Genomic DNA, 24,220 nt, shown 5'->3' on the forward strand with positions numbered 1-24,220 from the left:
AAACTGAACTTTGACATTCCCACCAAAGAGGTGTTTGGTTGGATGTTAAAGATTTCCAAATATCTTAGAAATTGTGACAATGCTAAGTGTGACACTTACCTCATTTTTTCCACGTTTTAGCTCAATAGCACCAGAATGCCCTAACCAAGTTCCGATAACACAGCAGTTTTAGACCTGTATTTAAAGATTTCTTTTTACCACTGTGTCCTAGTTTAGGGTGGAGCAGAGCCAGCTCTCTGCTCAGTGAGAGACTCTTGCTTATATTTGTTGCTGTGGCAATCAGGGTAAGCTGAGTTTGTTGTTTACCCTGTGGAGGGGTCGCACCTGTGGGGAGGAGGGGACAGGACAGGTGACCCAAACCTGACCATTAGGGTGTTCCATCCCATCTGCCATGCTCAGTATGAAAGCTGAGGGATCAAAGGGTCAGTTCTTCATTGGCTGTCTTTCTTCAGTGGCTGATGTCTGAGGAGGATCCTGTCTGTTCATTTGCCTTGGATCCCTACCTGTGCATTTCTGAATTTAGTAATTGCAATTTGGAGGTGGTGGTGGGAGAAAAGAAATATTATTCTTCCCAAATGGTAACTAGAATTGGTGACTTGTTCACATGCAAACTGGAACTGCAGCAGAGCCATAAACCATATGCAGTTCTCTGCCTTTAATGAAGCGGCTTTTGCCTAGGAATCGCAATGCCATCAAAATAAGGCGTCATAAAATCAGGCAAGTTCACCAAAATTTCATTTCAGGTCCGATCTCAACTACACTGCACCTGCTGCTACTGCTCTGTCAACACAAGCCCTTGCTCAGATCAGGTGTGCCAGCTCTCCCCCAGTAAAGCTAATCAAGACAAAAATCCACTCTTTCAGCATAGTTCACAGGGTCTTCCCAACTTTGTCATGTCAAAGAGAGGATGAGTGAGGACACAGCTTTGTTGGTCTCTACAAAAGGGAGGAAACTATGTTTCCCCTTTTTCTTGCAGTTTTTTTTTGTTTTGGTTGTTTTTTGTTTGTTTGTTTTTGTTTTGGTGGGTTGTTTTTTTATATATATATATATATATAACATTAATGCAAACAGCTTAAGAAGCTAAAAATCAAAGTAAGATGTTTCAAATTTGGTGAATGTTTGACTGCCCCTGAAATGCTTCATGTGTGTGTGTAGATGTTCCTCCACAGATGTTTTTGCTTGCTAGAATGGAAATACACTGCCAAAAACGTTCAGGGTACCTATCTACTTCCCTATCATAGCCAGCATACCCTCAGGCTACCTCCGTGTCTCTGTAGACTCAAGACCTAGGGAAGAAATGGAATGCTTGCCGACTCACCCCTCCAAATCCTCAGCAAAGAGAGAGAGGGAAAGACAAGTGATCCCTATTTGCTAGAAGAGGTATCATCCCCATGGCAAGAATTGATAAATGCCCCTCAAAGAAACCAATGATTTTGGAAAATGGAGGTCAGCACATAGAAGGAGCACCCGCACCACTCCATGTGCAATGAAGTCAGGCAACTGCAACATATGCAACTTCCATGATGTTTCCTAAGCGCCTCCTGATGGGAAAATGGGGACGCACATGTCCCTTACCACATGTTTTACTTATCAGTTTATGTTCATTCCATCACGAAATGAGAACGGTACGGAGAAGACACATGTTTATGCCATGGTCTTTCCCCAGGACTCCTCTCTCTGTTCTGATCTCTCAATAACATCTCATAGCACTAGCGTTCAGGCTGTCAGCCTTTTGTGGCAGGCATTAAACCTTCTGCTGTCTTTGGACAACAAACCTACTATGGCAGTACCTAAACCAACACTGCTAACACGGGAGGTACCTGCTTGCCGGGGAAGACACAACACCAAGGCCAAATGAAAATGAAGCTTACTGGTCACAGTGAATTGGGTAGTAGTCCTGCTTTCATCAGCCAGGAAGGCAATCTCACCAGCATCTTCCATCTTACACTCTCGGATGATCATGGTATGTTGCTTGCCAGAGCACGTGATGGATATTCGATCACTGGGTTTCACTTCTTCTTTATTTTTCAGCCATCGGATGTTCTGGCATTCGTTGTCCAGCTCCACACAGAAGATGGCTGTATCATTTACGAAGACCGCAGTCTTTCGTGGAAGTTTTTTAATGATGTTCCCTTTAAATAAGAAAGTAATTATGATCAGAAAACAGCAGATATTGAAGCCTCCAATAGCACTGGGCCACCCAGACTACAACAGAACTAGCTCTCACCTAATCAAAATATTGTAGACACTATGCAGACATCCCTAAATGAATTCCTAGGCTCTGAGTTATACAGAACAGATAATCCCAAGGACTCATTTTGGCCTTCAAAGAGAGAAAAATAATCTTGTTTGACTACAGTCGCTCATGTTTCTAGCCTAACACGTGGAGTCCGCTGTGGAGTAAATACAAGGTACATGGCCTTGCCAAGAGCAGATTTGACAGTGATACAGCTTTCATTGCCCGCATATGCTAGGAATTCAAATTAAAACTTTGCTAAAGTAGGTCAGTCTTAAACCAGACAGGTGTCTCGTATGTCTTTGGGATTTTGCCTCCATCAGATGACCTGTAAATTACGTAAATAAGAGGGCAAACACACCAGTCACACGAATTAATAAAAAAATACACTGAAAACCTCAGATTTCTTTTTAGAGTCAGCACAGAAATTCACATACAATAAACTTCACTTACTTGTGGCCTTTGCGATGATTATGGCTTATTAGAATAACTTCAAAGTTACAAGATGTGACTATTCACAAGAAAGCTTGGACACAGCATCAGGAGACCACCCCGGTTGACAGATGGCTCCAGCCCTGGAACAGTCCCTGCGAGGCAAAAGTGCCCTCACCCAGGCAAAGCACCCAGAGCTATTTAATGAGAAGGAATGCTGAACTCCTCCATGAAACAGGAGATCAGGCACACGTTTCATGAGTAGGATTCAAGACCCCGATTCTCTGCTCATCCTCTCCAAAGCTTGGCCACGTGTCTGCTTCTTGCTGTCCTTAGCAGTGTCCCCGTCCCTGCAGCCCTTTGTGTCCTGCCAAGCTCTCACATTCTCCCAACCCCACCCTGCTCTCTCGAATCTTCTCTCCCCGGGGCAGGCACAGGGCTCCCCCAGGAAGGCTCTGCCTCCTTTCCCTCCTGAGAGCTCCACCTGGCTCAGTCACTCTCTTTTTTAATGGAACGTGCCATAGGACCATAGCACAAACAAGTAAAACAAATACCAGCTGTCTTACTGGGGCCAAACACACTTACAGTGTTTGGCTGGTCTAGATCTAACAGAAGGTGCAACAAAAAGACGTCTATCTGAACTTTCCTGTGTTTCTGGACTAAATTTCCCCTTCTGCCTCCACCCATGTGCACTCTCAACTCTTTGCTAATGATACAAAAAAGAATTTGTCATGGATGCACGTCACTCAGCTGTCTTGCACCAAGTTACGTAGCAGAGAATTTCTTCTGGTTTCACTGGGAGTAAAGGCAGTCTTCAAGTGAGTCAGGAAAGGTGCAATCCTGTAGCAATGACAGGTCTCCAATTCATGCAACATGTGAATGGCACCAGCATAAGCATCATTAAAACCAAAACTGCAGGGCCTGGAGTTGCATGGGTAGGTTCTTGTTCATACAGCCAGTCAGGGAGCTCAGAACTGATGGCCCCTTCTGCGGGTGTGCCTCTTTCTGTGCTGTGCCTGTCTACTGGCTGTGAGACTCCTACACCCTACCAGGATCTACACCTACTTGCACTTCAATCCTAAACCACCAGACTTGGGATATAGATCCATGTCCAGCTCATCAGCTTTCCAAACACCAGAGGACAGGTCTAGACGTGAGAGATCTGGAGCACGGATCTGGTTTCCAATCTGAAACCATACTGGTGCTGCATCACACATCGGACCATAAACCACAGCTGCTAAGCCAGCTTCCCGGTGTGGCCAGCACCACTCTCAGACAAGATTCACCGGACATCAGACAACATCTGAGCGAGACAGCACCAGGGGACACATCCAATGTGTGGGATCATGTTAAGGGAAGTAAGTCTACAATGTTAGGCTGCAGCTCGAGGATTTTTCCTTCTAGGAAGCCCCTTTAAGCATAGGGCCCCACCAGGTGACATATCTTGTGCAGCAACACAATCTGTCCCTGCTCTCTGACCCTGCGTCCCAGATATACCCTGGCAGGAGAGCCAGGGACACAGGGACCCACCACACGTAGCTCTCCTCTCACACTGTAAGGGAGTCTGCTGGTCTTCCCTGCACACATGCGTGGGGTAAACGCCATTCACTAGGTCAAGTCTGGAGCCTCATGCATGAATCTCACACTTTGTAGACGAGACTTGGCCAATCTGAAATAGCACAAGCCTTTCTTACCTTGGACAGACAACTCTGCGATGGTCCTGCTCCCTTCTTTCATCTCACAGATATAGACAGCATCATCGTCTGTGGTGACATTCTGGACAGTGAGCCGGCGATACGTGCCCTCTTCTTCAATGTTGTATTTCTTGCTCTGCCGGAGTTTGGTTTCCTCCTTGAACCAAGCTGTCTCTGTACTGGGAACAGGCACTTCACATTGGAAGGTGGCAGATTGCTTCTCCCTCACTTCAAGATCCTTCAGTTTTTCCTTGAAGGGTATTGAGGGTTCTTAAGAGGATAAAAACAGAAAGGAGAAACAAGAGTTTATAACAGTCTGCAGTAAGAGGCATGCAAATAAATTAGTCAATAGAAAAAAATTAAATTATAACACTCCTTATTAAAGTACTGATTTGTCCTGAGCTGCCATACAAACCCATAATCAAGCCCTACACAGCAGGTCTTCTGCTCTCATGCAAAAAAACCCCTCTTAGACCCCAGCAGAAGTATTTTAAGGACTTATCTAAAAACGAAGCAGTATCAGTCTGAACTGCAGTCCCTGCCCCACCACAGAGGAGTTTGCTCTAATCCAAAGCAATGTGAACAAGTTGGTGAAGGATCTGGTTAATAAATTCTGCCCTTGTGGCCTGCTTGTCCTCCAGCGCGAACATCTCTGCACTGCACCCTGATGCTTAGTGGTGCCAACAAGACTAAGGGCAGGATGCACCCAGCCTGGTTCTATACATAGCAGCAGCCACTTCATCTTAGAGCAAAAGTCCTTAAAAGTAATCATGCTACAGGTGGGTAAATAGCAAACAAGCTGCTGGTAGGGAGAGGGCAGCAATTCCAGGTGAGTGGGAGCAGCTGAGCTGGTCAGCTGGTGCAAGAACCAGTGTTTTAGGGGTCTTGCAGCTGAAGTGAGCTCAGCTGAGCCATCTGAAAGGGCAGAGGAAGATGAGAGGTGGCTGTGTACACAGGGACAGATGTGTAACTGCTGGAGGAGTTTTCTGTTCTCCCCACCAGCATCAAAGGCTTTGTATCAGCTTTTATCAATTGACAACAAAAGAACTAGAGAAAGAGCCCAAGTCTCCCAGGTGTCTGCTTTCCTCCAGAAAAGGAGCTGCAGTGCTCTGGCTTAGGGAGAAACCAGAGCGCAGATCAAACGTGCAAACAGCTGCATGGCAGTGAGGGAAGACATTTTACAAAGAGAACAATGTTTAATTCCAGTGACAGCTGCGCTGTGAAATCATCCTGATACCCCAGCACTAAACTGGAGAAAGGGTAGTTGGACTGAAGAGGACAGCCGGTGGTCACAGCCGTGGGGCTAGTGTCACAATCATGTCACAGGCTTGGATTAGACAGTGCTGATGCGTCACCACTCATGAGACGTCCCATCTTGACGTGTGCCTTCATCTTCTAATCACTGCTGCATCAACTCCCAGCCTTTTCCTGTGACTCCACTCTCCCTGACCACACACACGCTGCCCAGCTCATAATTTCATGCAGTCACTAGAAGTCAGCAATGCCAGGTGTTTGTCTAGGAGTCAAACAGGAGTGGACTTCTCTTAGATTTATAAGCCCATGCGCCCACGGTGGCACATCTGACTCACAGTCACGGTGCTCTAGGGGCTGGAGAAACAAAAATCGAGGCCCTTGAACATGCTGCATCCAAGTTTTGATGTCCAGGAGCCCCCATTTTGTAAAATTCAGATCTGGTAGATCAGCATCTAACTGAGTCTGTTACCTGCCCCCTCCTGCCCCACCATTAGGACAGGAGCTGCTATGGGAGCAGCGCTCCCTTTGATCTGGTTTGCTCTTTTCTGAACTCAAGCCCTGGAAACTCATGCATTCAGTTTTCATTTCATTCAGTTTTGCAGGTCTTTCATTTCACTCCATGTCACATAAACACCTCCAATTGCTTCTAGCTGAGCACAGCCTGGACAGAGATACCAGACCCTCAGAGACAGGACACCTGGAGGGAGCAATGCTATCCACTCCCTTGGTCATTATCCCGAGGTTAAAACCTGGCTGAGAACCCATATGATACCTTTAGGAACAGGAAGGTGATTCTAACTCACCATGTTGACTTGGTTATTTTCTTAAAAAGTGTTTTGCCTTAATCCATCTCAATTCAAGGCAAGTCAAGGTCTTGCCTTGAAAAGCCTTCAGCTACGGTTACACAGACCTGCTCTGCCCACACTCCACGTGTTAATTATCCTTTTCTCTTTAACCAACAGGCAACTCGGAATCCTGCCCTGCAATCCCATGTATCACCTCTGGAAGGACCCCGTGTAGTCAGGGGGAACGAAGTCGGTTGTAATTCTCATGCCGTGGGAACAAGCAAGAGGATGCGATAAAGAAACGGTCAGTTAGAAGGATGCCAGCCTCTGGGAGGTGGATGCAGCATTGCTGTGTGAGATGGGAGGGAATCTGGAACTGACACTGAGAACACACGGACATGCCCAAGGGCCAAAAAGAAATAGGAGATGCACCTGAGGAGCACACAAGTGTATTCCCATACTTGGAGCAATTGGCCATAACATTAACCCCTCTCCCTTTACAGTCACTACGCAGTATCTAAGGTTAAAAAAAAAGAAAAGCTACTCTAGGAAAAAACTCTTAAATACGCAAACCCAGAAGAACTGGTTGACTCTCTTGTGTGTGTTGCAGTAACAGCACTGCTTTTCCAGTTATGGAAAGTACTGCAAGGCTATCTTTGGCAGCGTGGGGTCACAGATATCCTCTGAAGAGAACTTTGCTTTTGTCCTACTGACATGGGCACCCAAGTCTTATCTCACTCTGAACAGAGCTTCAGAGGGACAGCACCAGATAAACTGAATCAAAGCCTGGGATTCACCCACCACACAGCCTTTTTTTTTTTTGCTTTAGACATGTGAGAGAGGCTCCAAACCCCACCAGCCTCCTCTTCCAGAATGTATCTTCATGCTCTCTACATCCTCCAGCAGGTACCTGGTCAAACAGAGGGGTTGATTTTGGTCAGGGGACTAGAGAAGGACCATGGGGCTCTCGTAAGTAGGCATCCCAAACGATTTGTCTGGTCCATACCCAGCCCCCTGCCCAGGTCAGAGATGCTCAGAGAGGTGGCCAGGAGGAAACAGCGTCTCCAGCTATCAACAGGCAACCCGGATCCCAAGGAAAGATCAGGGAAAGGCAGGTGGCTTATCTTCCTTGTCAATAGCCTAATCAACACAGTTGGAGTATATAACCATATAAATTTTACATGAAGAAGATTTATTCTGCAAAAGGAAGCGTTAAACTTTGCACTAGCCTTTCAGTGTATTTTAACTAGCTAAATGTGAAACCAAATAAATACACTTATTCTCCCGCTGGCCAGCATAGACCAGAGGCCTCTGTTACTCTCTTTTCACCCCACGTTGCCCTGCAGTCTGCCAGATTTTGACATCTACATTGCAAATTCTCTAACGTAGGGATCCTCTCTTAACTATTTGTACAGCACCCAGCACTATTCAGAAATATTGTGTGCTGTAGCACATCGGGAAGAGCTGCTGCAGGTAACTATGTTTTATTTGATCTGACAAACTCCATAAATATTGACCGCTCATTTCTAAATACCCGTTTGTCACATGTTACCTTTTCACAAGGTAATTCCCAACATAAGCTCATGTTAAGTACGACTCTAATATGGAAGGTAAAGCCATTTAGCTATCCTTATTATCCAAAAGTGTTCATAATATCTGAAAATGCCCTTGTAAGATAAGCAAAAAGTGTGTTCGGCTGAGGTTACATGTGACATAATTCTCACAGAGACCCTCTGTTTCAGATAAGAAGTGCCACCAACTCCTGTCTCTAGTTCCTATAAATACCAGAACTGATTAGAAATTATTTAATGTTAAGCAAGAAAGGTGATTTCTGATCTTTCAGTTCCACAGAAAAACACTGATTTTGCTCAAAACACTCAATTATTCAAACCTCCTTTAAGAAAATCTAGGTGGTTTGTGTCAGAACAACTGGAGTGGAGACGCGATCTGCCCTGGTGCTTTTTGCAAGCTGTAGTTTGATGGTTCCCTGACCACATCCTTTCCTAAGGATGCTCTCCCAGATGGCATGTGTCTCGCACAACACAAAGCACTTCCAGCTCTGCTCAAGTCACCTGAGCTCCAAGTACATGTGAGTTCCAGGCCCCATGGAAGAGACAACTTAGACACAGCTGACACAGGCTGCAGCGGTGGAGAAGAAGGAAGAGGCACCTGAAACGTACGTCTTGCAAGCTGGAATCACAGAATGGGAGGGGTTGGAAGGGACCTCTGAGATCAGCTAGTCCAACCCCCTCGCAAAGCAGGGTCACCCAGAGCGGGTTGGACAGAAACGTGTCCAGCCGGGTTCTGAATATCTCCAGAGAAGGAGATGTCACAACCTCCCTGCGCAGCCTGTTCCAGGGCTCTGCCACCCTCAAAGTAAAGAAGTTTTTCCTCATGTTAAGATGGAACTTCCTGTGTTCCAGTGTGTGCCCGTTGCCCCTGGAGTCACCAGGCTCCACTGAAAAGAGTCTGGCCCCACCCTCTTGACACCCATCCTTTAAATATTGATCAGCATTGATGAGATCCCCTTCGCAGTCTTCTCCAGGTTAAACAGACCCAGGTCTCTCAGCCTTTCCTCATAAGAGAGATGCTCCAGCCACCTGAGCATCTCAGCAGCCCTCCGCTGGACTCTGTCCAGTAGTTGCGTGTCCTTCTTGAACAGGGGGTCCAGAACTGGACCCGGTACTCCAGATGTGGCCTCACCAGGGCAGAGCAGAGGGGAAGATGACCTCCCTTGACCTGCTGGCCACACTCTCTTCAATGCACCCCATGAGACCATTGGCCTTCTTGGCCACAAGGGCACAATGTTCATTCATGGAAGAACAGTTCAAGAGGATGCTATTTCATGTAGAATCCAACCAAAAGTACTCAACAGTGATTTTCTGATCACTCCAAATCCACCATTATCTAGGAACATTTACTTCCACCAGAGCTCAGAGATGTGAATCTGAATAGAAATTCTGCTTTGTCCTTGTAACATTTGGACTCCCAGGTCATGGCTTATTTTCAGTGCCCTGAGAGGTCATTTAAATTAATCTCTGCTGTCAGTGTGACCTTTTTTTTCTGACTGCACAGTTTTTTCTATTAATTCGTTTTTAGCCAAAGCAGAAATACTCATTAAGGCATATAATGAAGGCAATAATATTGCTAAAGAAGGAGAAATAAGAGATAAAATAAGAAAGCTACAAAAGCCTGCATACCGGGAAAAACATGTGATAGAAACAGCGAAGCAAACCCCCAAGAGAGCATGGAGCGGCTCATGAAGATAGCAGGAAACTCCAAGAGCGTAGACCAGCTGTGAATTTGGCTGTTTGGCTTAAGAGCATATTTCTCTAGAGTGTCATAGGCTTTTCTGGTTTGTCCATACCAGGCAAACTAGCAATGAGATGATGTTACTTTTTAAAAGCGGGTCCTGCTAACACATATTTTGCTAAGAATAGGTGCAGCTTGCAAAAAAGCCAATGTTTCCTTAACCTTCTCGAGGCATAACTGTCTGCTTGACCTGGTCTTCTCACTTGCCTACATTTCCTCTTGCCTATTCCTGGCCTTCTCATGGGCTCTCCATTTATTATTCCAGAGGCAAGTTTTGCCTCTGCCTAAGAAAAATGTTCCAGTCAGACTAGGAATACAGACAATCCTTCCAAAGAGAGCTATCTAAGCTTGCATGGACAAGCTTCCATCATCTCATGCCTTTGGTCATCTTACTAGTAAGTGTGCTTTACAAGTTTCTTTTTTACCTCCACATTTCTCAAGTTCTTTTTCGGGTCTCAGATGTGGCTACCATGATAGTGGTCATGCAAAATCAGTTCAGGCCAGAGAGGAATAAAGTGGTCTCAGCACTAGTCTGTTTTTCCAGTCTCTATCCTACTTGGTTTGCAACCTTTAACCTTTTCATACAGTATCTGATTACTGTATTCAGGGCCTCAGATGAACATTTCTTGGCCCAGGCCCAAGGATGGAGACCTGTACACTGTTTCTCACTAACTTTACACATGACCTTGGGACATCTCCAAAGCCTTCAGGAAATTCAAGTCGGTTATTCGTGTTCCTCCCATCCTCTCTGCTCTTTGGTTTGGCAAAAATCACAAACTGATAGAATCGTTTAGGCTGGAAAAGACCCTTAAGGTCATTGAGCCCAACCATTAGCCTCACACTGCCAAGTCCACCACTGGACCACGTCCCTCAGCACCACATCTACCTGTCTTTTAAATACCGCCAGGGATGGTGACTCAACCACTTCCCTGGGCAGCCTGTTCCAATGCTTGATAACTCTTTTAGTGAAGAAATTGTTTCTAATATCAATCTAAACCTCCCCTGGCATAAAGGTTTACTCTTGGGCAGTATTTTCTAACTTCTTTCACATCTCATGTTTCAGCGTATGGCTTGTGATTTTTATCCCCGCTCTAGACACTAGAATACAGCACATTTCCAAATCAGAGTAATCAATTCTTGGTTTTCCTTAATTGTGAGAGTAACACTCTGCCCTGTAGTCTCTCCTTTGAGATTTATTTCTGATTCACTACATTTCATTTAGGAGCAGCTCAAAAATGTCATTTTTTTCAGCGCAATGATCTCTAAGGCACGGGTGCGGCAAATGCTTACAAATGTGTTGAGTCTCTCTGTCTTGGATCTAGATCAACAGGATGTAGGAGGCAAGCTAGAGGGGACTTTTGACCCACACCCAGTCCTATGCCCTGAGATACTGCTAAGAGCCACCTTACAGATATGATGCTGGGCTAGGTTGTCTTTCTTTAAATTATTATTACCTTTGAAAGACCCATAAATATTCTCACTCAGATTCCTGTGTTGAAATTCTGTGAACCAAAATGCCAGAGCATATTTAAATCCATGAAGATTGTCTTTCTTGGTGCCTGTGTGTATAGAGACACGCTGCGGATGCAGCGTCAAAGGCTCTATAAATACGCTGTTACCTGCAGAAAGACCAATGCAGCAGGCGCTTACCAAGGGTGGCTGCTCAGAGAATTTAGTCTCTTCTGCACGACTGAGCAAAGAGAAGGTTGTGTGGCAAGATGATCTACCCCCCTTAAATATGATGACAGATGAGCTAATGACATCACCAGTGGCACAAACAACAGAATTAAAAGCTCTCTTCATTGCTACATCATTCTGAGCTGCCTTTGGAGGGCTGAGAAGGACTTCTGCTGACACAAAGGAGAGTCATTATGCAGGGCCTAATTATAACCAACACACATAGATTTTCCATGGCAGCCTTGGCCTGGTCAGAAAGCCCAACATGGTATAGTATAACAAAGAAACAGACCATAAACATTTCCACTTAATCCCTCTGACTCACAGGCATCTCTTGACAATGGACATTGATAAATAACCTTTTCCCATGGTGCTTGCTCCCAAACCTGCTGCTCCGCATGCTTTCTCCATCTCCTTTGGAACAGGTTGCACCCATTGGGAATAATCAAATAAGCATGAGCAGAGGGGAGGGTGTGTGGCTTTGCAAGACAGGTGTTGGGCAAGTAACAAAGCCTGAACCATCCTTAAGGTGAACACCCACCCAAGGGCTAGATTGGGTCTTCAGCTCTGAGTCCCAACTCATGAGGTAATCACAGCTTTATGGAAGAGGACAAATGCCCTTCCCAATACCACTCAGCACCTCCAAGGGATGGCAATGAGTGGGACAAGTGCCAGCGAGTTCCACGGATCAGGTGTCACTGATGGACTCGGGGACTGAGTCACTGATGGGAAAGACAGTGAGTGTGAAAGGAGAGGTCCAGAAAAGGGAAACCAGAAAAGCAAATAAAATCTGACAGTCTTAAAGGCAGGTGTGAAACACAGGCTGTTCCTACTCATTTGGATTTCTAATTTGTTTTGCTGCCAGTCAAAAACATCTGTTTTGGCACTCAAGTGGCAAAGGCTTTTACACCTAAGAGTTAATTTACAGGTGCTGCCTGGGTTGCAAACTGCCTGCTGTAACCTCACCAAATGGGAGAGCAGCTTGAAAATGCAGAGCTTCCTTTGCGAAAATATGCATGTCGCATTTTTGTCACCGTTCTGAAGAACTTGATCTGACCTCCACCAGCATTGAGGGACCTTCTGAAGGCAAGTCCATCACCCCCAACCACAGCAAACAGAGGCACCCTGGACCTGGTAGAGTTCTGGGAACATACAAGGACTATATGTCATCCGCAACACAAGCTGGGAAAAGGCTGAAGAGGCCTGGCAAGACCTGGTGGGTCACTCTGTACAGGAAAACTGAGATGGACTGTAATTAGACTTGGAGTAGGTCCCCCAAAGGATCCAAGGCAGCCTGACACACTCAGCTTGCAGGGAGGAGTTTCCTCTGCTCCTGCTTAAATTGCACACGCGTTCCTGTTTGACTAAACCCTGTGGTGAATATAGAGGGTGAGATGGGGCTTTAGCTGTCCCTGATCCAGAGGATGCTAACAGATCTCTTAGATTACCATAAAACCAGCGGGGATGGGAGCTTTAGAGATCTGGTTCATCCCAGATGCCCCACAATCAGATATTTCTACATCATCCATTCCTGACCGATGCTTGTTTATTGCCCTTCCTAACCCCCACCTAGTGAGGAGACTCTCTCCCCACATCACCTATTCCAGCACTTAACCCCCTTTACAGCTGGAGGGCTTTATTCATGTCTAATCCACACTCCTTTACAGCAGTTTAGTTGTAGACGTTTTGTTCACTCTCCCACACGAATTTGGACACGCATCACCTGTCTCCTTGCAGACATGCCCACCCTGGTGAGAAACATAAGCACCCACCTTTGACGGTGACAAGCACGGAGCTGTACGTCTGGCCTGCCAGGTTGGAGGCTGTGCAGGTGTACAGCCCGTTGTCTATCTGCTTGCAGAAGAGGATCTTCAGCACAAAGTTCTCCTGATCATCCTCATAAATGACATGTCGCCGTCCTTCCAAAATGACCTCATTGTCCTTCTTCCACACGATCTCTGGCTTGGGCTCACCCGTCACGTAGCAGCTCAGCTTGGCGTGCTTCCCCTCCGTCACGCTGCACGTGCGTGTCAGTGTCCCAAAAGTTGCATTGCGGGCCCCTTTGGTGGTAAGTCCAGCTGCCCTCTCATAATCCCGGGAGAGGCTGTAGCCGATGCTGGACAGCCCTTCTGCCGCGGAGTAAGACTGGGAAGATGTTGAATCAAGAGCCCCGTGGGAGATGTCCATCTTCCTGATCTCCTCCCGCCTCTTTTGCAAGTGAGACAACAAGGATGACGTCTTGCCGCAGCTGGTATCGAAGTGGCTGCTGCTGCCCGGGTTGGAAGAGCCCTTCGTTTCCACCACCAGCGCAGCCGAAGCACTGGCAGAGCCGATGAGGTTCTCTGCCCGGCAGGTGTAAGTGCCACTGTCCCCCATCTGGGTACACTGGATAGTGAGAGCATTTGACTCCCCAGCAGACTCGATCTGGAAGCGTCCAGCATCAGCCTGGTTCCGCAGGTATCTCCCATCCTTCTCCCAGTTCACTGAGAGGGGGGGGCTACCCTGGACTTTGCATTTGAACATGGCATCTTCCCCCAAGGTTACTTTGATGGAGGAGGGCTTCTGGATGAAATAAGGGGCTGACTCTGTTACTGTGGTCTCCTCTCCAACTTTGATGCTGACAGCTGCAAATGCTTCCCCAATGGTGTTCTTGGCCCGGCAGATGTATTGGCCACTGTCCTCCAGGCTCAGATCATAGATTGTTAGCCGATAGAGATCCCCATCTTCTGTGGTTTTAAACCTTCCCCCAGACTGGACTGGAAGTTTATCCTTTTCCCAGCTCACAACTGGGATGGGGTTTCCAATGATCTGGCAGCTCAAGGTGGCATCCTTCCCCACAGACACCATGAATGCTTTAGGCCGGGTCAAGAACCGGGGGACTCCGCTGAACGAGCTGTAATCCATCTTGGTTTCCTAAAGGCTGAGAAATAAAAAAGTCAAGAAAGAGCAGATTAGGTGGTGCAGACAAAGAATTGCTGCACTTCCATGGTATCAGCATGTTTGTCGTTTACAACAGTCACGTTTTTATTGTCCTTCTCATTATGGGTGAGAAGGTCTTGGAATATTTTATGTCTTGCAGATTTCTTAAATTTGAGCTCAATAATTTGAAACAGCTGACGGAGAAGGTATCTTGCTTTCCCACAGGAGTTACTGGGTAAGACACAAGTCTTTGGGCAGCTCATACAGAAAGAACACGACGGTCCCTTCTCAACTTTGTCACTAGGAAAGTCATCTGCACTAATGCTATGTAACATACGGGCTATTTCTGTAGCCCCAGAGAAAGAAATGGACATTAAATTCTGAGATGTGTCTGCCCATCAAGATACCTTCTCCTTCACGCTCATCTCCTCTTCCTTTTCATCTCTCTTTTTGTATCTCATTGCCCTTGCCTTTTTGCCAGTTGGATGGGGCTTTGAGGAACCTGGTCTAGTAGAAGGTGTCCCTGCCCATGGCAGGAGGGTTGGAACTAGATGGTCTTTAAGGTCCCTTCCAACTCTAACCATTCTATGATTATTTTTTCCTTTGTCCTTGCCTTTTTTTTTTTGCCCCTCCAAATTCTGCTTAGACAACATTCTCCATCTCTTCTCTTACCCCCTCTGGTCATTACCCACTCCTAGGCTTTTGTTCTCTGAATCATGTTTGCACAGACCTTACAATAAACCCCTTTCCTGTAGGGGTTGGCCTTTAGGAGGACACATAGACCTGCCTGTCGTATTATTGATGATATTTTCTCTTTATCCCAGTTTCTATTCAACACAGCCACTGAGACACAGCTTCTTTGATGGTGATAGTAGCTGATGAGTATCTATGGCTTATGTACAGCCTCATCCAGATGGTGTAGGGCCAGACACAGCTGCGGCGGGGATGGGTGTTTGTGCACATCCATGGCTGGATGCGCATCCAACACGGAACCGCCACGGGGAATGCATGCAGCAATCCAAACTGTGCCAGACTTCTCCAAAAAAAACCAAAAAAACCACCCACATGGCTTAGGGCTTACAGGAAAGCCGTCTCATCGCCCGCCTATTCTCAGCTACTCTCAGAGGGACCTGTGCACCAGCCTGCAGCTGTTTAACGGCATGGACCAGCTGTGTTCAAAGCTAAAGCTCATGGCAGTTCTGGTGCCATTGTGTCCCAAGAAAGTCAAAAGCAAGCAGCGGCACTAATCTTTGCAGCCATGTTCACTCACACGTGGAGTCTACCCACCCCTGTGCAGCTGGAGAGCAATGTGACAGGGATCACCACCTTCAGGGTCCCCCTGAAGTCCACAAAACACACAAACTTTTCTTGCTTCTTCACTGCTCCTTACGAGCACTCCTGGCCGTCCTTCCCCTTCTGCTGGAGTGAGTCTACCCCTAATTCTCTGAGAAGCTCTTTTCTGTGCATTGGCTAGCAATTACTTTGATAAGCATAGCGCAGCTAAAAGCCTGGTCTTGACGCCATTAGCACCAGTAACTGGGCACCAGCTGACACCCCCTGGGAGCAGGATTAGACCTGACAATAGTGCTCTATAAGGAGAGCAAGCATCCCAGCTCAAAGCCTCTCTGGAAGTCCTACTAAAAAACTTGAGTGCATTTGGGTCCATTTCTCTCTAAGCTACTATATCTCTTTGGTCTCATGATGCCAGACACTCCTGTCCTGGCAAACTCATGCAGCTCCTGTCTGAGCTACACGAACGGTCTCTACTCAGAGGTGATCTCAGTGCTGCTCTCACATCCGTGCTTTTTCACCTTCAAAGTGCCACACAAAGCAAAATGACCAGGGCACTGCGTGTTGCAGCTCAGAAAGGAAATAATAACCAGTCACCGCGACAGAAATATCCTTCTTAATCCTACAGCAGTTTGGCTTCCCTGCTGGCCACAAATCCACCCACTCGCTTACCCAATGGCCGATGCTCTCACAGTCTCCCCCCCACCTCCAGCAGAAACCAGTAGGAGCAGGCCAAAACCCTGCTTTCATTTCTTGAGTCACCATTTGGGCAGAGGTTTCATTATTTTTTCCACCCTTCTCCAGCTCCTGTTGACGTGCAAATCACTAGTGGGACCAGGGAGAGGGGGTTGGATTGACCTGCTGCATGACCTTGGGGAAAATGCTTATTTTCCCTGTGTCTTGGCTCCCCTCCCTTTTCTTCATATCAGCACAGGGACTGTCTCACAAGTAACTATCTGCACAGTGTATATATGACAATGTACTTGCTGGAGTATATGACAAATCATGCATGAAAATTAATAACAGATCACAGTCTTTCATTCTGTTTACTCTGCTGGGGACTGAAAGACACAAATTGACGTTAAAACTAAATACTGGGAAAGTAGCGGCACAAAAACACAAAACCGTATTCATTATAATCATTATTACCATTGAAGATGGAATAGCTGAGCTAATCTTCAAACTTCATTTGGGCCACAGATCTAAGGCAGCAAGAAACAGTCTTCTTTCTATATTTAACAGGAAAAATGTACTACTTCCTATCCTGTCCTGACTCTTACACTCCAAAGCACATATGAAACACATAAAAAGCAGTCAAAGACCTTTCCATTTAGAGAAAATTCATCTTTTCTAAAGTAATTCACTTTTGGTTGGTTTTTCTCTTTGGTATCAAGCAAATTTCATTATTCAACCAAAAATCTTTAGAAATTGAAGAAAATGTTTTCAAAGTTTAAACCTGGAAAAAAGACAGTAATGGGGGGGGGGAAATCATTCTCAGTAAATACGAACAATGCAAAGAATGATTGACTTGCAGTCATTAGTGCTAAGACCAACTGACTTTCTGTAGAGTAGTTGCCTTCATTACTAGTTGCAACGAATGTACAGAACTGGTTTTCCCTTGGTCTCAAACTGATCTAGAAATCTGTGAACTCATTTGCACTTCTTTACTCCCTCTTACTACCTTCAACCTCTGTCCTCGCTTGAGCTTTAAAATGTGTTTTCCATAAACACTTGGAAAGCTGCAAGCAGAGAAGCTGCATGAATGGTTAGAAGACACAGATACACGCCTTGGCCTTCAGCCAAAGTACACTGAAGTCAGTGGAAATTTCCACTGAAGTCAATTGATTGACGATCAGAGTCTTCTGCTAATTTGGGGAAGGACCATTTCAATGCTCGAGGCGGGGATGCTGGGATTCAAGTTCATCTCTGGAGAACCCAGCAGTAACATTCACTACATTAACTTAGAATTACCAATCAAAACACAGACCCAGAGCTCATGTCCTAATATTTCCCAGACGTTAGCTTGAATTTCAGGCTGCACCGTGTCATCAAAGTGCTTGGATCCATCTTCAGAAGACACTGCCACGTCTCATCTCTCCTTGCTCCCTCGTTGTTTCTGACACATATGTTGCTCTGACTCATTTCCAGCTTCAAATCTATTGCATCAAAAAGAGCAAAACCCAAAGTTTCTTCACCTGGTCCAGTGGGAGGTGTCTCTGCCTGTGGCAGGGGGGTTGGAACTGGATGATCTTTAAGGACCCTTCCAATCTAAACCATTCTGTGATTCCCTTCTGCTTTGAAACAGGCTCTGCATAACACAGAGAAGTGCCTGGAGCACAGAGATGGCTACAAACACAAAAAGTTGCCTGGTTGGGAGCCAGCCAGTGACCTTTGAGCAAACAGTGGCTTCCCTCAAACCCCCTGGGTGCAGTTTTCCTTGCCCACTCCAAAGGAGACGTACCCATGCCTGGAGGAGAGCTCTGCTGTGTGGGAACGTGGTGGGCACTCTCCAAGCCTGGCTCTTACAAGAGTGAGAGCAGGAATGCTGCTGACTTCCTAAAGCTCTTGTGCATCATCCTCCTCCTCTGCCCTCCTGTGCCAAACAGTGTCCAAACAAGCCCCAGCTGCTCACTGGTATCTCTGATAGTCAAGAACAGTTAAAACACAGGGAAGCTGCAGCATCAGGTGCCTTTTGCTTTTACTCCTGAAGCAGACTGGTGCAGGAAATCCTCCCAAGACGCTTCGTTCCAGTGGCCATAGCCTCGAGGTCCAGCTTCCCTCTCCTATTGCAGTGTTTGCTACTCGCGTCTCTCCATCAGGTACAAGCCACTGTGTCCACGCACCTCCTAGTGCAAGGTGAAGACCCCATGTCCAGTGCCATAATCTACACCGCACCTCACTCTCCACCAACTTTCACCACGTACCCTCCCACTTAACACTCCTAATGCCCTTATGAGTGTCCAGGGTGCCAGAAGAAAATCCAGGCATCAGTGAAAACAGTGAGTGCTCATCAGTATTATTTTAATTTCTGATACGATAGGAAAGCAAAACAGGGTTTATTCCTTGCTTTGCCACTGCCTTACTTTTACAATCATCAGAAAGTCACTCAAACTCTTGTATCTTCAGTCCCTATCTGAAAAAGGGGATAAACCCCTTGCTTTATGGGCGCTGAGAGCATGAAATCATAGAATCATTTAGGTTCGAAGGGACCTTTAAGATCATCAAGTCCAACCATCAACCTAACACTGCCAAAAAACACCACTAAACCATGTCCCTCAGCACTACATCTACCTGCCTTTTAAATACCTTGAGTGATGGTGGCTCAACCCCTTCCCTGGGCAGCCTGTTCCAACGTTTGATAACCCTTTTGATGAAGAAATTTTTCCTAATATCCATGCTAAACCTCCCCTGCCGTAACTTGAGGCTGTTTCCTCTTGGCCTATCACTTGTTACTCGAAATCCTAACTTGTGGCAAGGATGAAGTTGCTGTAAGTATCTAAAACTCAGGCGGATCAAACCATTTAGGTAGGCTGCACTAGATAAACTACATTTTATAAGTTTAAATGGGATAAAATGCCTCACATTAGATTAAGCCAATAAATAGATTTAGGAGTTAGAGGGAGAGGATAGCTTGTGGACGTACAGAAAGGACAAGATTTAATATTTCTATAGTGTAACCCGTTAATCAATTTATTAAATAATTACAATAATTCAGATTCTTTACATGTATGTTCAAACTTCAAAAAAAGAAAAAAAGTAACTCTCTGCAAGTGCCAGGACAGCTCCCTTGGAAGTGATAGGACAGACAACAAAGCACGAATAAACCCAGTCAATGCAGATGCCCTTTTCCAATTAATCTCAGACATTTACCAGCGTCACATTTCTCCTTGTAATCCCCCTGTGATTAATCATTTGCAGGAGAGATCACATTCCCATCTGGGTATTTCTGAGCACGCCGAAGGCAAAGTAGCAGCACTTGGAATTTTACTTAGGTCTTTATTCATTCAAATTTTCACTGGTTTATGTTTGAGGGAAAGAGGCCCAAGAGCACAGACCTGTCAGATAATGCAAATATATCAAATCACTGCCCAGGAACCAACACATGGCCATGCAGCCAGTCAAGACCTTCTACTCACCCCTCTCCTCACTGCTTTCAATCTCTGCCCTACATCTGCTTCCCCATGGACAAGCAAGCCAGCCCCTGGCACTGGGAACGACCTTGGACTACTCCAGTTCCTGCTGGACTAGTCTGAGGTGGCGCTCATCAGGAGAATCATCAGGAGATGGAGAGTCCTGATGGTGGTGCCATCACTCTCTTGACCTCCTGTGATTCACTGTGCTGTGCTGGTTGATGGGTTGGCTCCAGGTTGCTTCATCAATGCTGAGCTGCATCTGGAAAGCCTTCAACAACCTCTGAGCAGGTAGAGGTCCCACACCATGGCATACCACCCCCCGAGCAGTCAGCAGCCTGTGATGATGTTCTCTGGCATGAGAGAGGACAGGGGTGACAAGTCATTCTCTGTCCAAGCCTTTCAATTCAATTCAACTGTCAGAAAGGGAATCCTGTCCACCATGACCCTGGGCACAAAGCACCGTTCCATCCACCTCATAAAATATTCCCAAGACAAACACGTCCACGAGTAGCACACCTGCATAATCAGAAACCTGGAGGATGTAAAGCCCACACGAGCGCAGACACCTAAACCTAAGAGACCACTGAAGTCCAAATACAGATCAGGAGCACAGAGATTCTCTCCGACACCACGTTAAGCCTCATGCCTGATTGCTCATTTTCTCAAGCCTCTTTTACCCGTTCTTTGCCCAAGCGGCAAACTACTGATCTGGGAAATTTTTTTCTTGCATTAGAGTTCACATTTCTTGGCCTTTCTCCACAACACCAACTGCTATGCCCTGCACTCTGTCCTCTCCTGGTGGGAAAGGTAATATTGACAGGAAACCTCCCATCTCTGGGTCCCCAGCTTTCAAAGAATACCACTAAAACAGAAGCTCTAGATAAAAATCAAGGCAGCACTGGTATTATTGCATGTCTGCATATGTTGTTCCATCTAAAAACAGCAGGAAACGGTGTCTGTGGGTGGGAAGGGAAGTTGACGGGTCACAAAATGGGAAGTGTGGATTTCCTTTGATGTTTAAAGTTCGGCTGAGGGAAAACAGCAGTAACGCGGCTGCCCTATTACTTCTAAGAACCTCTCAGGGAATAGACATTGAAATAGCACAAGTATTCAGTGTCAGCTGCAAGCTTAGTGACATCAGATGGGCACGGATGGATGCCTACAAGCCCTTACACCATGCTTTAGGGGTGAAATGCACACCAGCACATCCAGTGCTACATGCCCATTACGTCTCTAAATCAGGTGTAAGTAGAGACTTGTGCCCGTGCACTAATCTGAGATGGCAGAATTTATCTGATGCCCCTTTCATCAGAGCAGGAACAGTACCTGCCATGGAGGAGCTAGACTCAGAGCTTAGCTTGGGCTACTCTAAATTCCACTTCAGTGAGGGACAACTGATTTTGGCATGTTTAAAGGTCATTTGATGAGCAGATGGAAGAGCTTTCTGTGGTGATTTGGAGGATCGATCTCCATGCGCTGTACGAGATGTCAGACACAGAGTACCTGCCATAAATTAAGCCTATTGCAATAAGCTTCTAACTCAATCCAGAGTAAGGCCTGTTTGCATTCCCTGCCATCGACTGCCTCCATAGGAAGCCAAAGTCCACGGAAGATGTGAAGGGAAGTTTCAGAGCAGATCAGTGGCTAACGTGGTGGTAAACTCGGTGAGCAGCCCTCAGCAAAGAGATGGGTAAGATCAAGGCAAGACAATCTTACATTTATGACCTTCAGGGGAGGACTAAATATGCTCCAGCTGCCTAGGAAGGGACCTGCACCACCTCATGGTCCCCATATTAATCCTTCATCAATAACCTGAACATTTCCAATGACTGGAAAGAAACAAGAGAGTCAAACAAGCCATTAGAAAATTCCAGTAGGAAACAAGAGCAAAATGCACAGTTTATGCACAGCACCAAGCAAGTATATACTTAATGTAAACCATGGGAGACTGAAGCCATTTAGATGATTTATATGGTTAAAGCACATAACTTTCCTCTTCGCTGTAGAGCTCACCCCTTTTTTAACCACATGGCCAGGAATTAGTTCCCACCAACACGCCAGTAGCTTCAAGAAGCTCCATGCAAAGAAGGACTTCTTCCTATTTGGTCTTTGCTACAGCACAGGGGCTTCACTTCAGACTCCCCCCTCGATGGAGCTACAAAACAACCCCAGAAACTTCCAAAGGACTAAAAGTGCTCAGATCAGCCCCTCTAGACTCCACAGCAACATCTTTTCCTTTTATTTTTCTGAGCCTAAATGCACCCAGGCTGCTCTGACAATGTGTAAGAAAAGACTACAGCACAGGGGAGGTCTCAGCGTACAGCGATGCTCATTCCTGCTCCATGGGGCAGGAGGCAAATGGAGGAAGAAAACAAAAAATCTGGGTTTGCCACCGTGGGGACAGAAAAGGAGCCATGTAAATTCAAGCAATTTCATCACAAACTTGACCCAGGTGTATTTTTTTTTTAACACTCAGTCCCTGGAGGGAAACAGCTACGGCAGAATCCCAGCTGTAGGTGCAACCGTGTCTGCTCAGACGACAGACAGACAGACAACTTGAGCCAGGTGAGTTTTAAAGATCCACAGAAACAGTGGGCTCGCACTGATTTATTTTACATTATTGGTCTTACAGTTTAGAAGGCCAGACTTTTACATATCTGAAGCCGGCAGCACTACGTTACATGTGCACTAATGCATGTTTCCTCTCCACACGCACACATGCAGAAGCGCATGTACCTTTCTCTCCCTTGCACGAATAAAACCAGCACTGAACCAAATAATTCCAACTCTTAAATCCTTTGCTTAATGCGGAAAAATAAACTCGCTTATATTAAGCTAGAGACACAGCCTCCAGTTTTAGCACAGGTGATTTCCTATGTGGGGGAGTTGCAGGATCACAACTCCCTTAGGGACAAAGAATCCCCTTGGTGACAATTAGCAGCAAGGCTCCAACTTAAGCCCTTGTATTTTAACAAGTGGACGTCATTGTCATTACAGCCACTCCACCCCATTGAGCTGTAGGGCTGAAAATAGCCTCAGCTGTTGAGCTCCATCTCTCCCCATCTCTCAGCAGAGCCATTTGTAGAAATGCGAGGAGGGTGGGGGGTTGTGGTGTGAATCGGTACTGACACCGCAGAGAAGCTCAGAGGAAAAAAAGTCCTTGCCAAAGAGAAAAGCAGTGCTGGGATTATGCCCTGGAAATAAAACTTTTAAAAACACTCCTTGCTGCCGCCTCTCCACAGGAACCATATTTTTCCCAGTCTCTCCATGCTCGCTGCTATCTCCGATTTGAGGACAAAATATAACAAGTAGAATCAACAGCTTTAAACCTGATTTTCCTCTCTTTTCTCCTCTCTGGAGTTTGATCCTTCTGATAATATTGCCAGAAACAATTAAGCAAATCAATCCACGTTCGGTTCAGACCAGAAGGAGGATGGATTTACCACCTGTACCTTCAGCTCCACCTTCAACTATGTTTCATAAAGCAAGACACACTCCAGCACAGTAACACTGACATAGAAACCACCTCAGCCCTCCCTCAGCTACTACAAACATCCTCCACTTTCTGCTGGAAACCAGCGTCCCCAGGTCCGCTTCTCTTTAGCTGAAGGTTTAGGTCTTACCTGGTGTCTTCTTCTCAGAGTCTGAGGAGAAACAAAGCTCTGGGCAGGGTAAGAAAAAGCCGATTCCTACTGAGATGAAGGAAGGGGGAAGGGGGAAAAGGGGAACAGAGGACATGGGGAGACCATGTTGGTTTTGGTTTCCCCCCCTCCTTTCCCCTCCAGGAAAATAAAACAGAAACCCCAGTGGTGGCAGGGACGTGCAGCAGAAGGTCCCCCCAAGTCCCCTGGCAGTGGCTTTGCCGCGGGGGGTTAGGCTGTGCCGCCCCTCCTCCGGGTTCTCCTCCTCCAGTCAAATTGCTGACGTGCTTTGCTGTCCCTCTGCAGCCCAGCTCCAAAATAGCTCTGGGTGTCATTTACCGGGGAGATTAAATTTCCTGCAGGAGAGAGGCGAAAGGGCATCGTTTTAGGGACTCGTTGGGACACTCCAGCAGCAAGGGGGGAGGAAAACCCATCAGAGGGGTGTGTGTTTGGTGATGTGGGGACAGCCTGCAGCAACAGGGTGGGTCAGAACCACTCCTCAAGAGTCCATCCCAAAGCCAAGTGACAAATGTGATGTGGGGACGCAGGAACAGGCAGCTGCCAACTTATCAGCGTTGCACGCTGGATGGGAGTTCTTTTCCAAAGGCATCGGATCAATAGTAGGTTTATTTATAACCTCCCAGGCAAGAGTTGATTCAACGGCGAGTAAATGGCAAGTTAATAAACCTAAGTGTCTTTCTCCCCTTCTTAACCCAAGGGTATCTCTCCCTACCTTTTTTTGCCATGTGAATCTGAAGTGTCTGCAAAAATGGCATGAGTTGCACATCCATCCCATCACAGAGGATCAAGATCATATTTTCTATATTTACCAGTAAGCCTGCAAGTT

At 46.3% G+C, this 24,220-nt stretch overlaps 1 protein-coding gene across 17 annotated transcripts in view; it reads right to left on the bottom strand.

The window, feature by feature from the left end:
• The window catches only part of OBSCN (obscurin, cytoskeletal calmodulin and titin-interacting RhoGEF), a 200,245-nt gene extending 176,616 nt beyond the window's left edge, over positions 1–23,629 (bottom strand). For 7 of the 17 annotated variants that reach the window (XM_054190399.1, XM_054190400.1, XM_054190401.1 and 4 more), the window contains exons 1-4: positions 23,356–23,628; positions 13,163–14,310; positions 4,363–4,632; positions 1,872–2,132 (exon numbers count right to left, since the gene is read on the bottom strand). In XM_054190399.1, coding sequence (XP_054046374.1) covers positions 1,872–2,132; positions 4,363–4,632; positions 13,163–14,294 — 1,663 coding nt within the window. In that variant the 5' untranslated portion in view covers positions 14,295–14,310; positions 23,356–23,628. Of the gene's footprint in view, positions 1–1,871; positions 2,133–4,362; positions 4,633–13,162; positions 14,311–23,355 lie in introns of all 17 variants that reach the window. The other 10 variants (XM_054190395.1, XM_054190392.1, XM_054190391.1 and 7 more) reach the window with 5 other exon arrangements.
• Between the last annotated feature and the right edge of the window lie 591 nt (positions 23,630–24,220).

Source organism: Rissa tridactyla, chromosome 2 (genome assembly GCF_028500815.1).
Source record: "Rissa tridactyla isolate bRisTri1 chromosome 2, bRisTri1.patW.cur.20221130, whole genome shotgun sequence".
In the NCBI taxonomy this organism is placed as follows: Eukaryota; Metazoa; Chordata; class Aves; order Charadriiformes; family Laridae; genus Rissa; species Rissa tridactyla.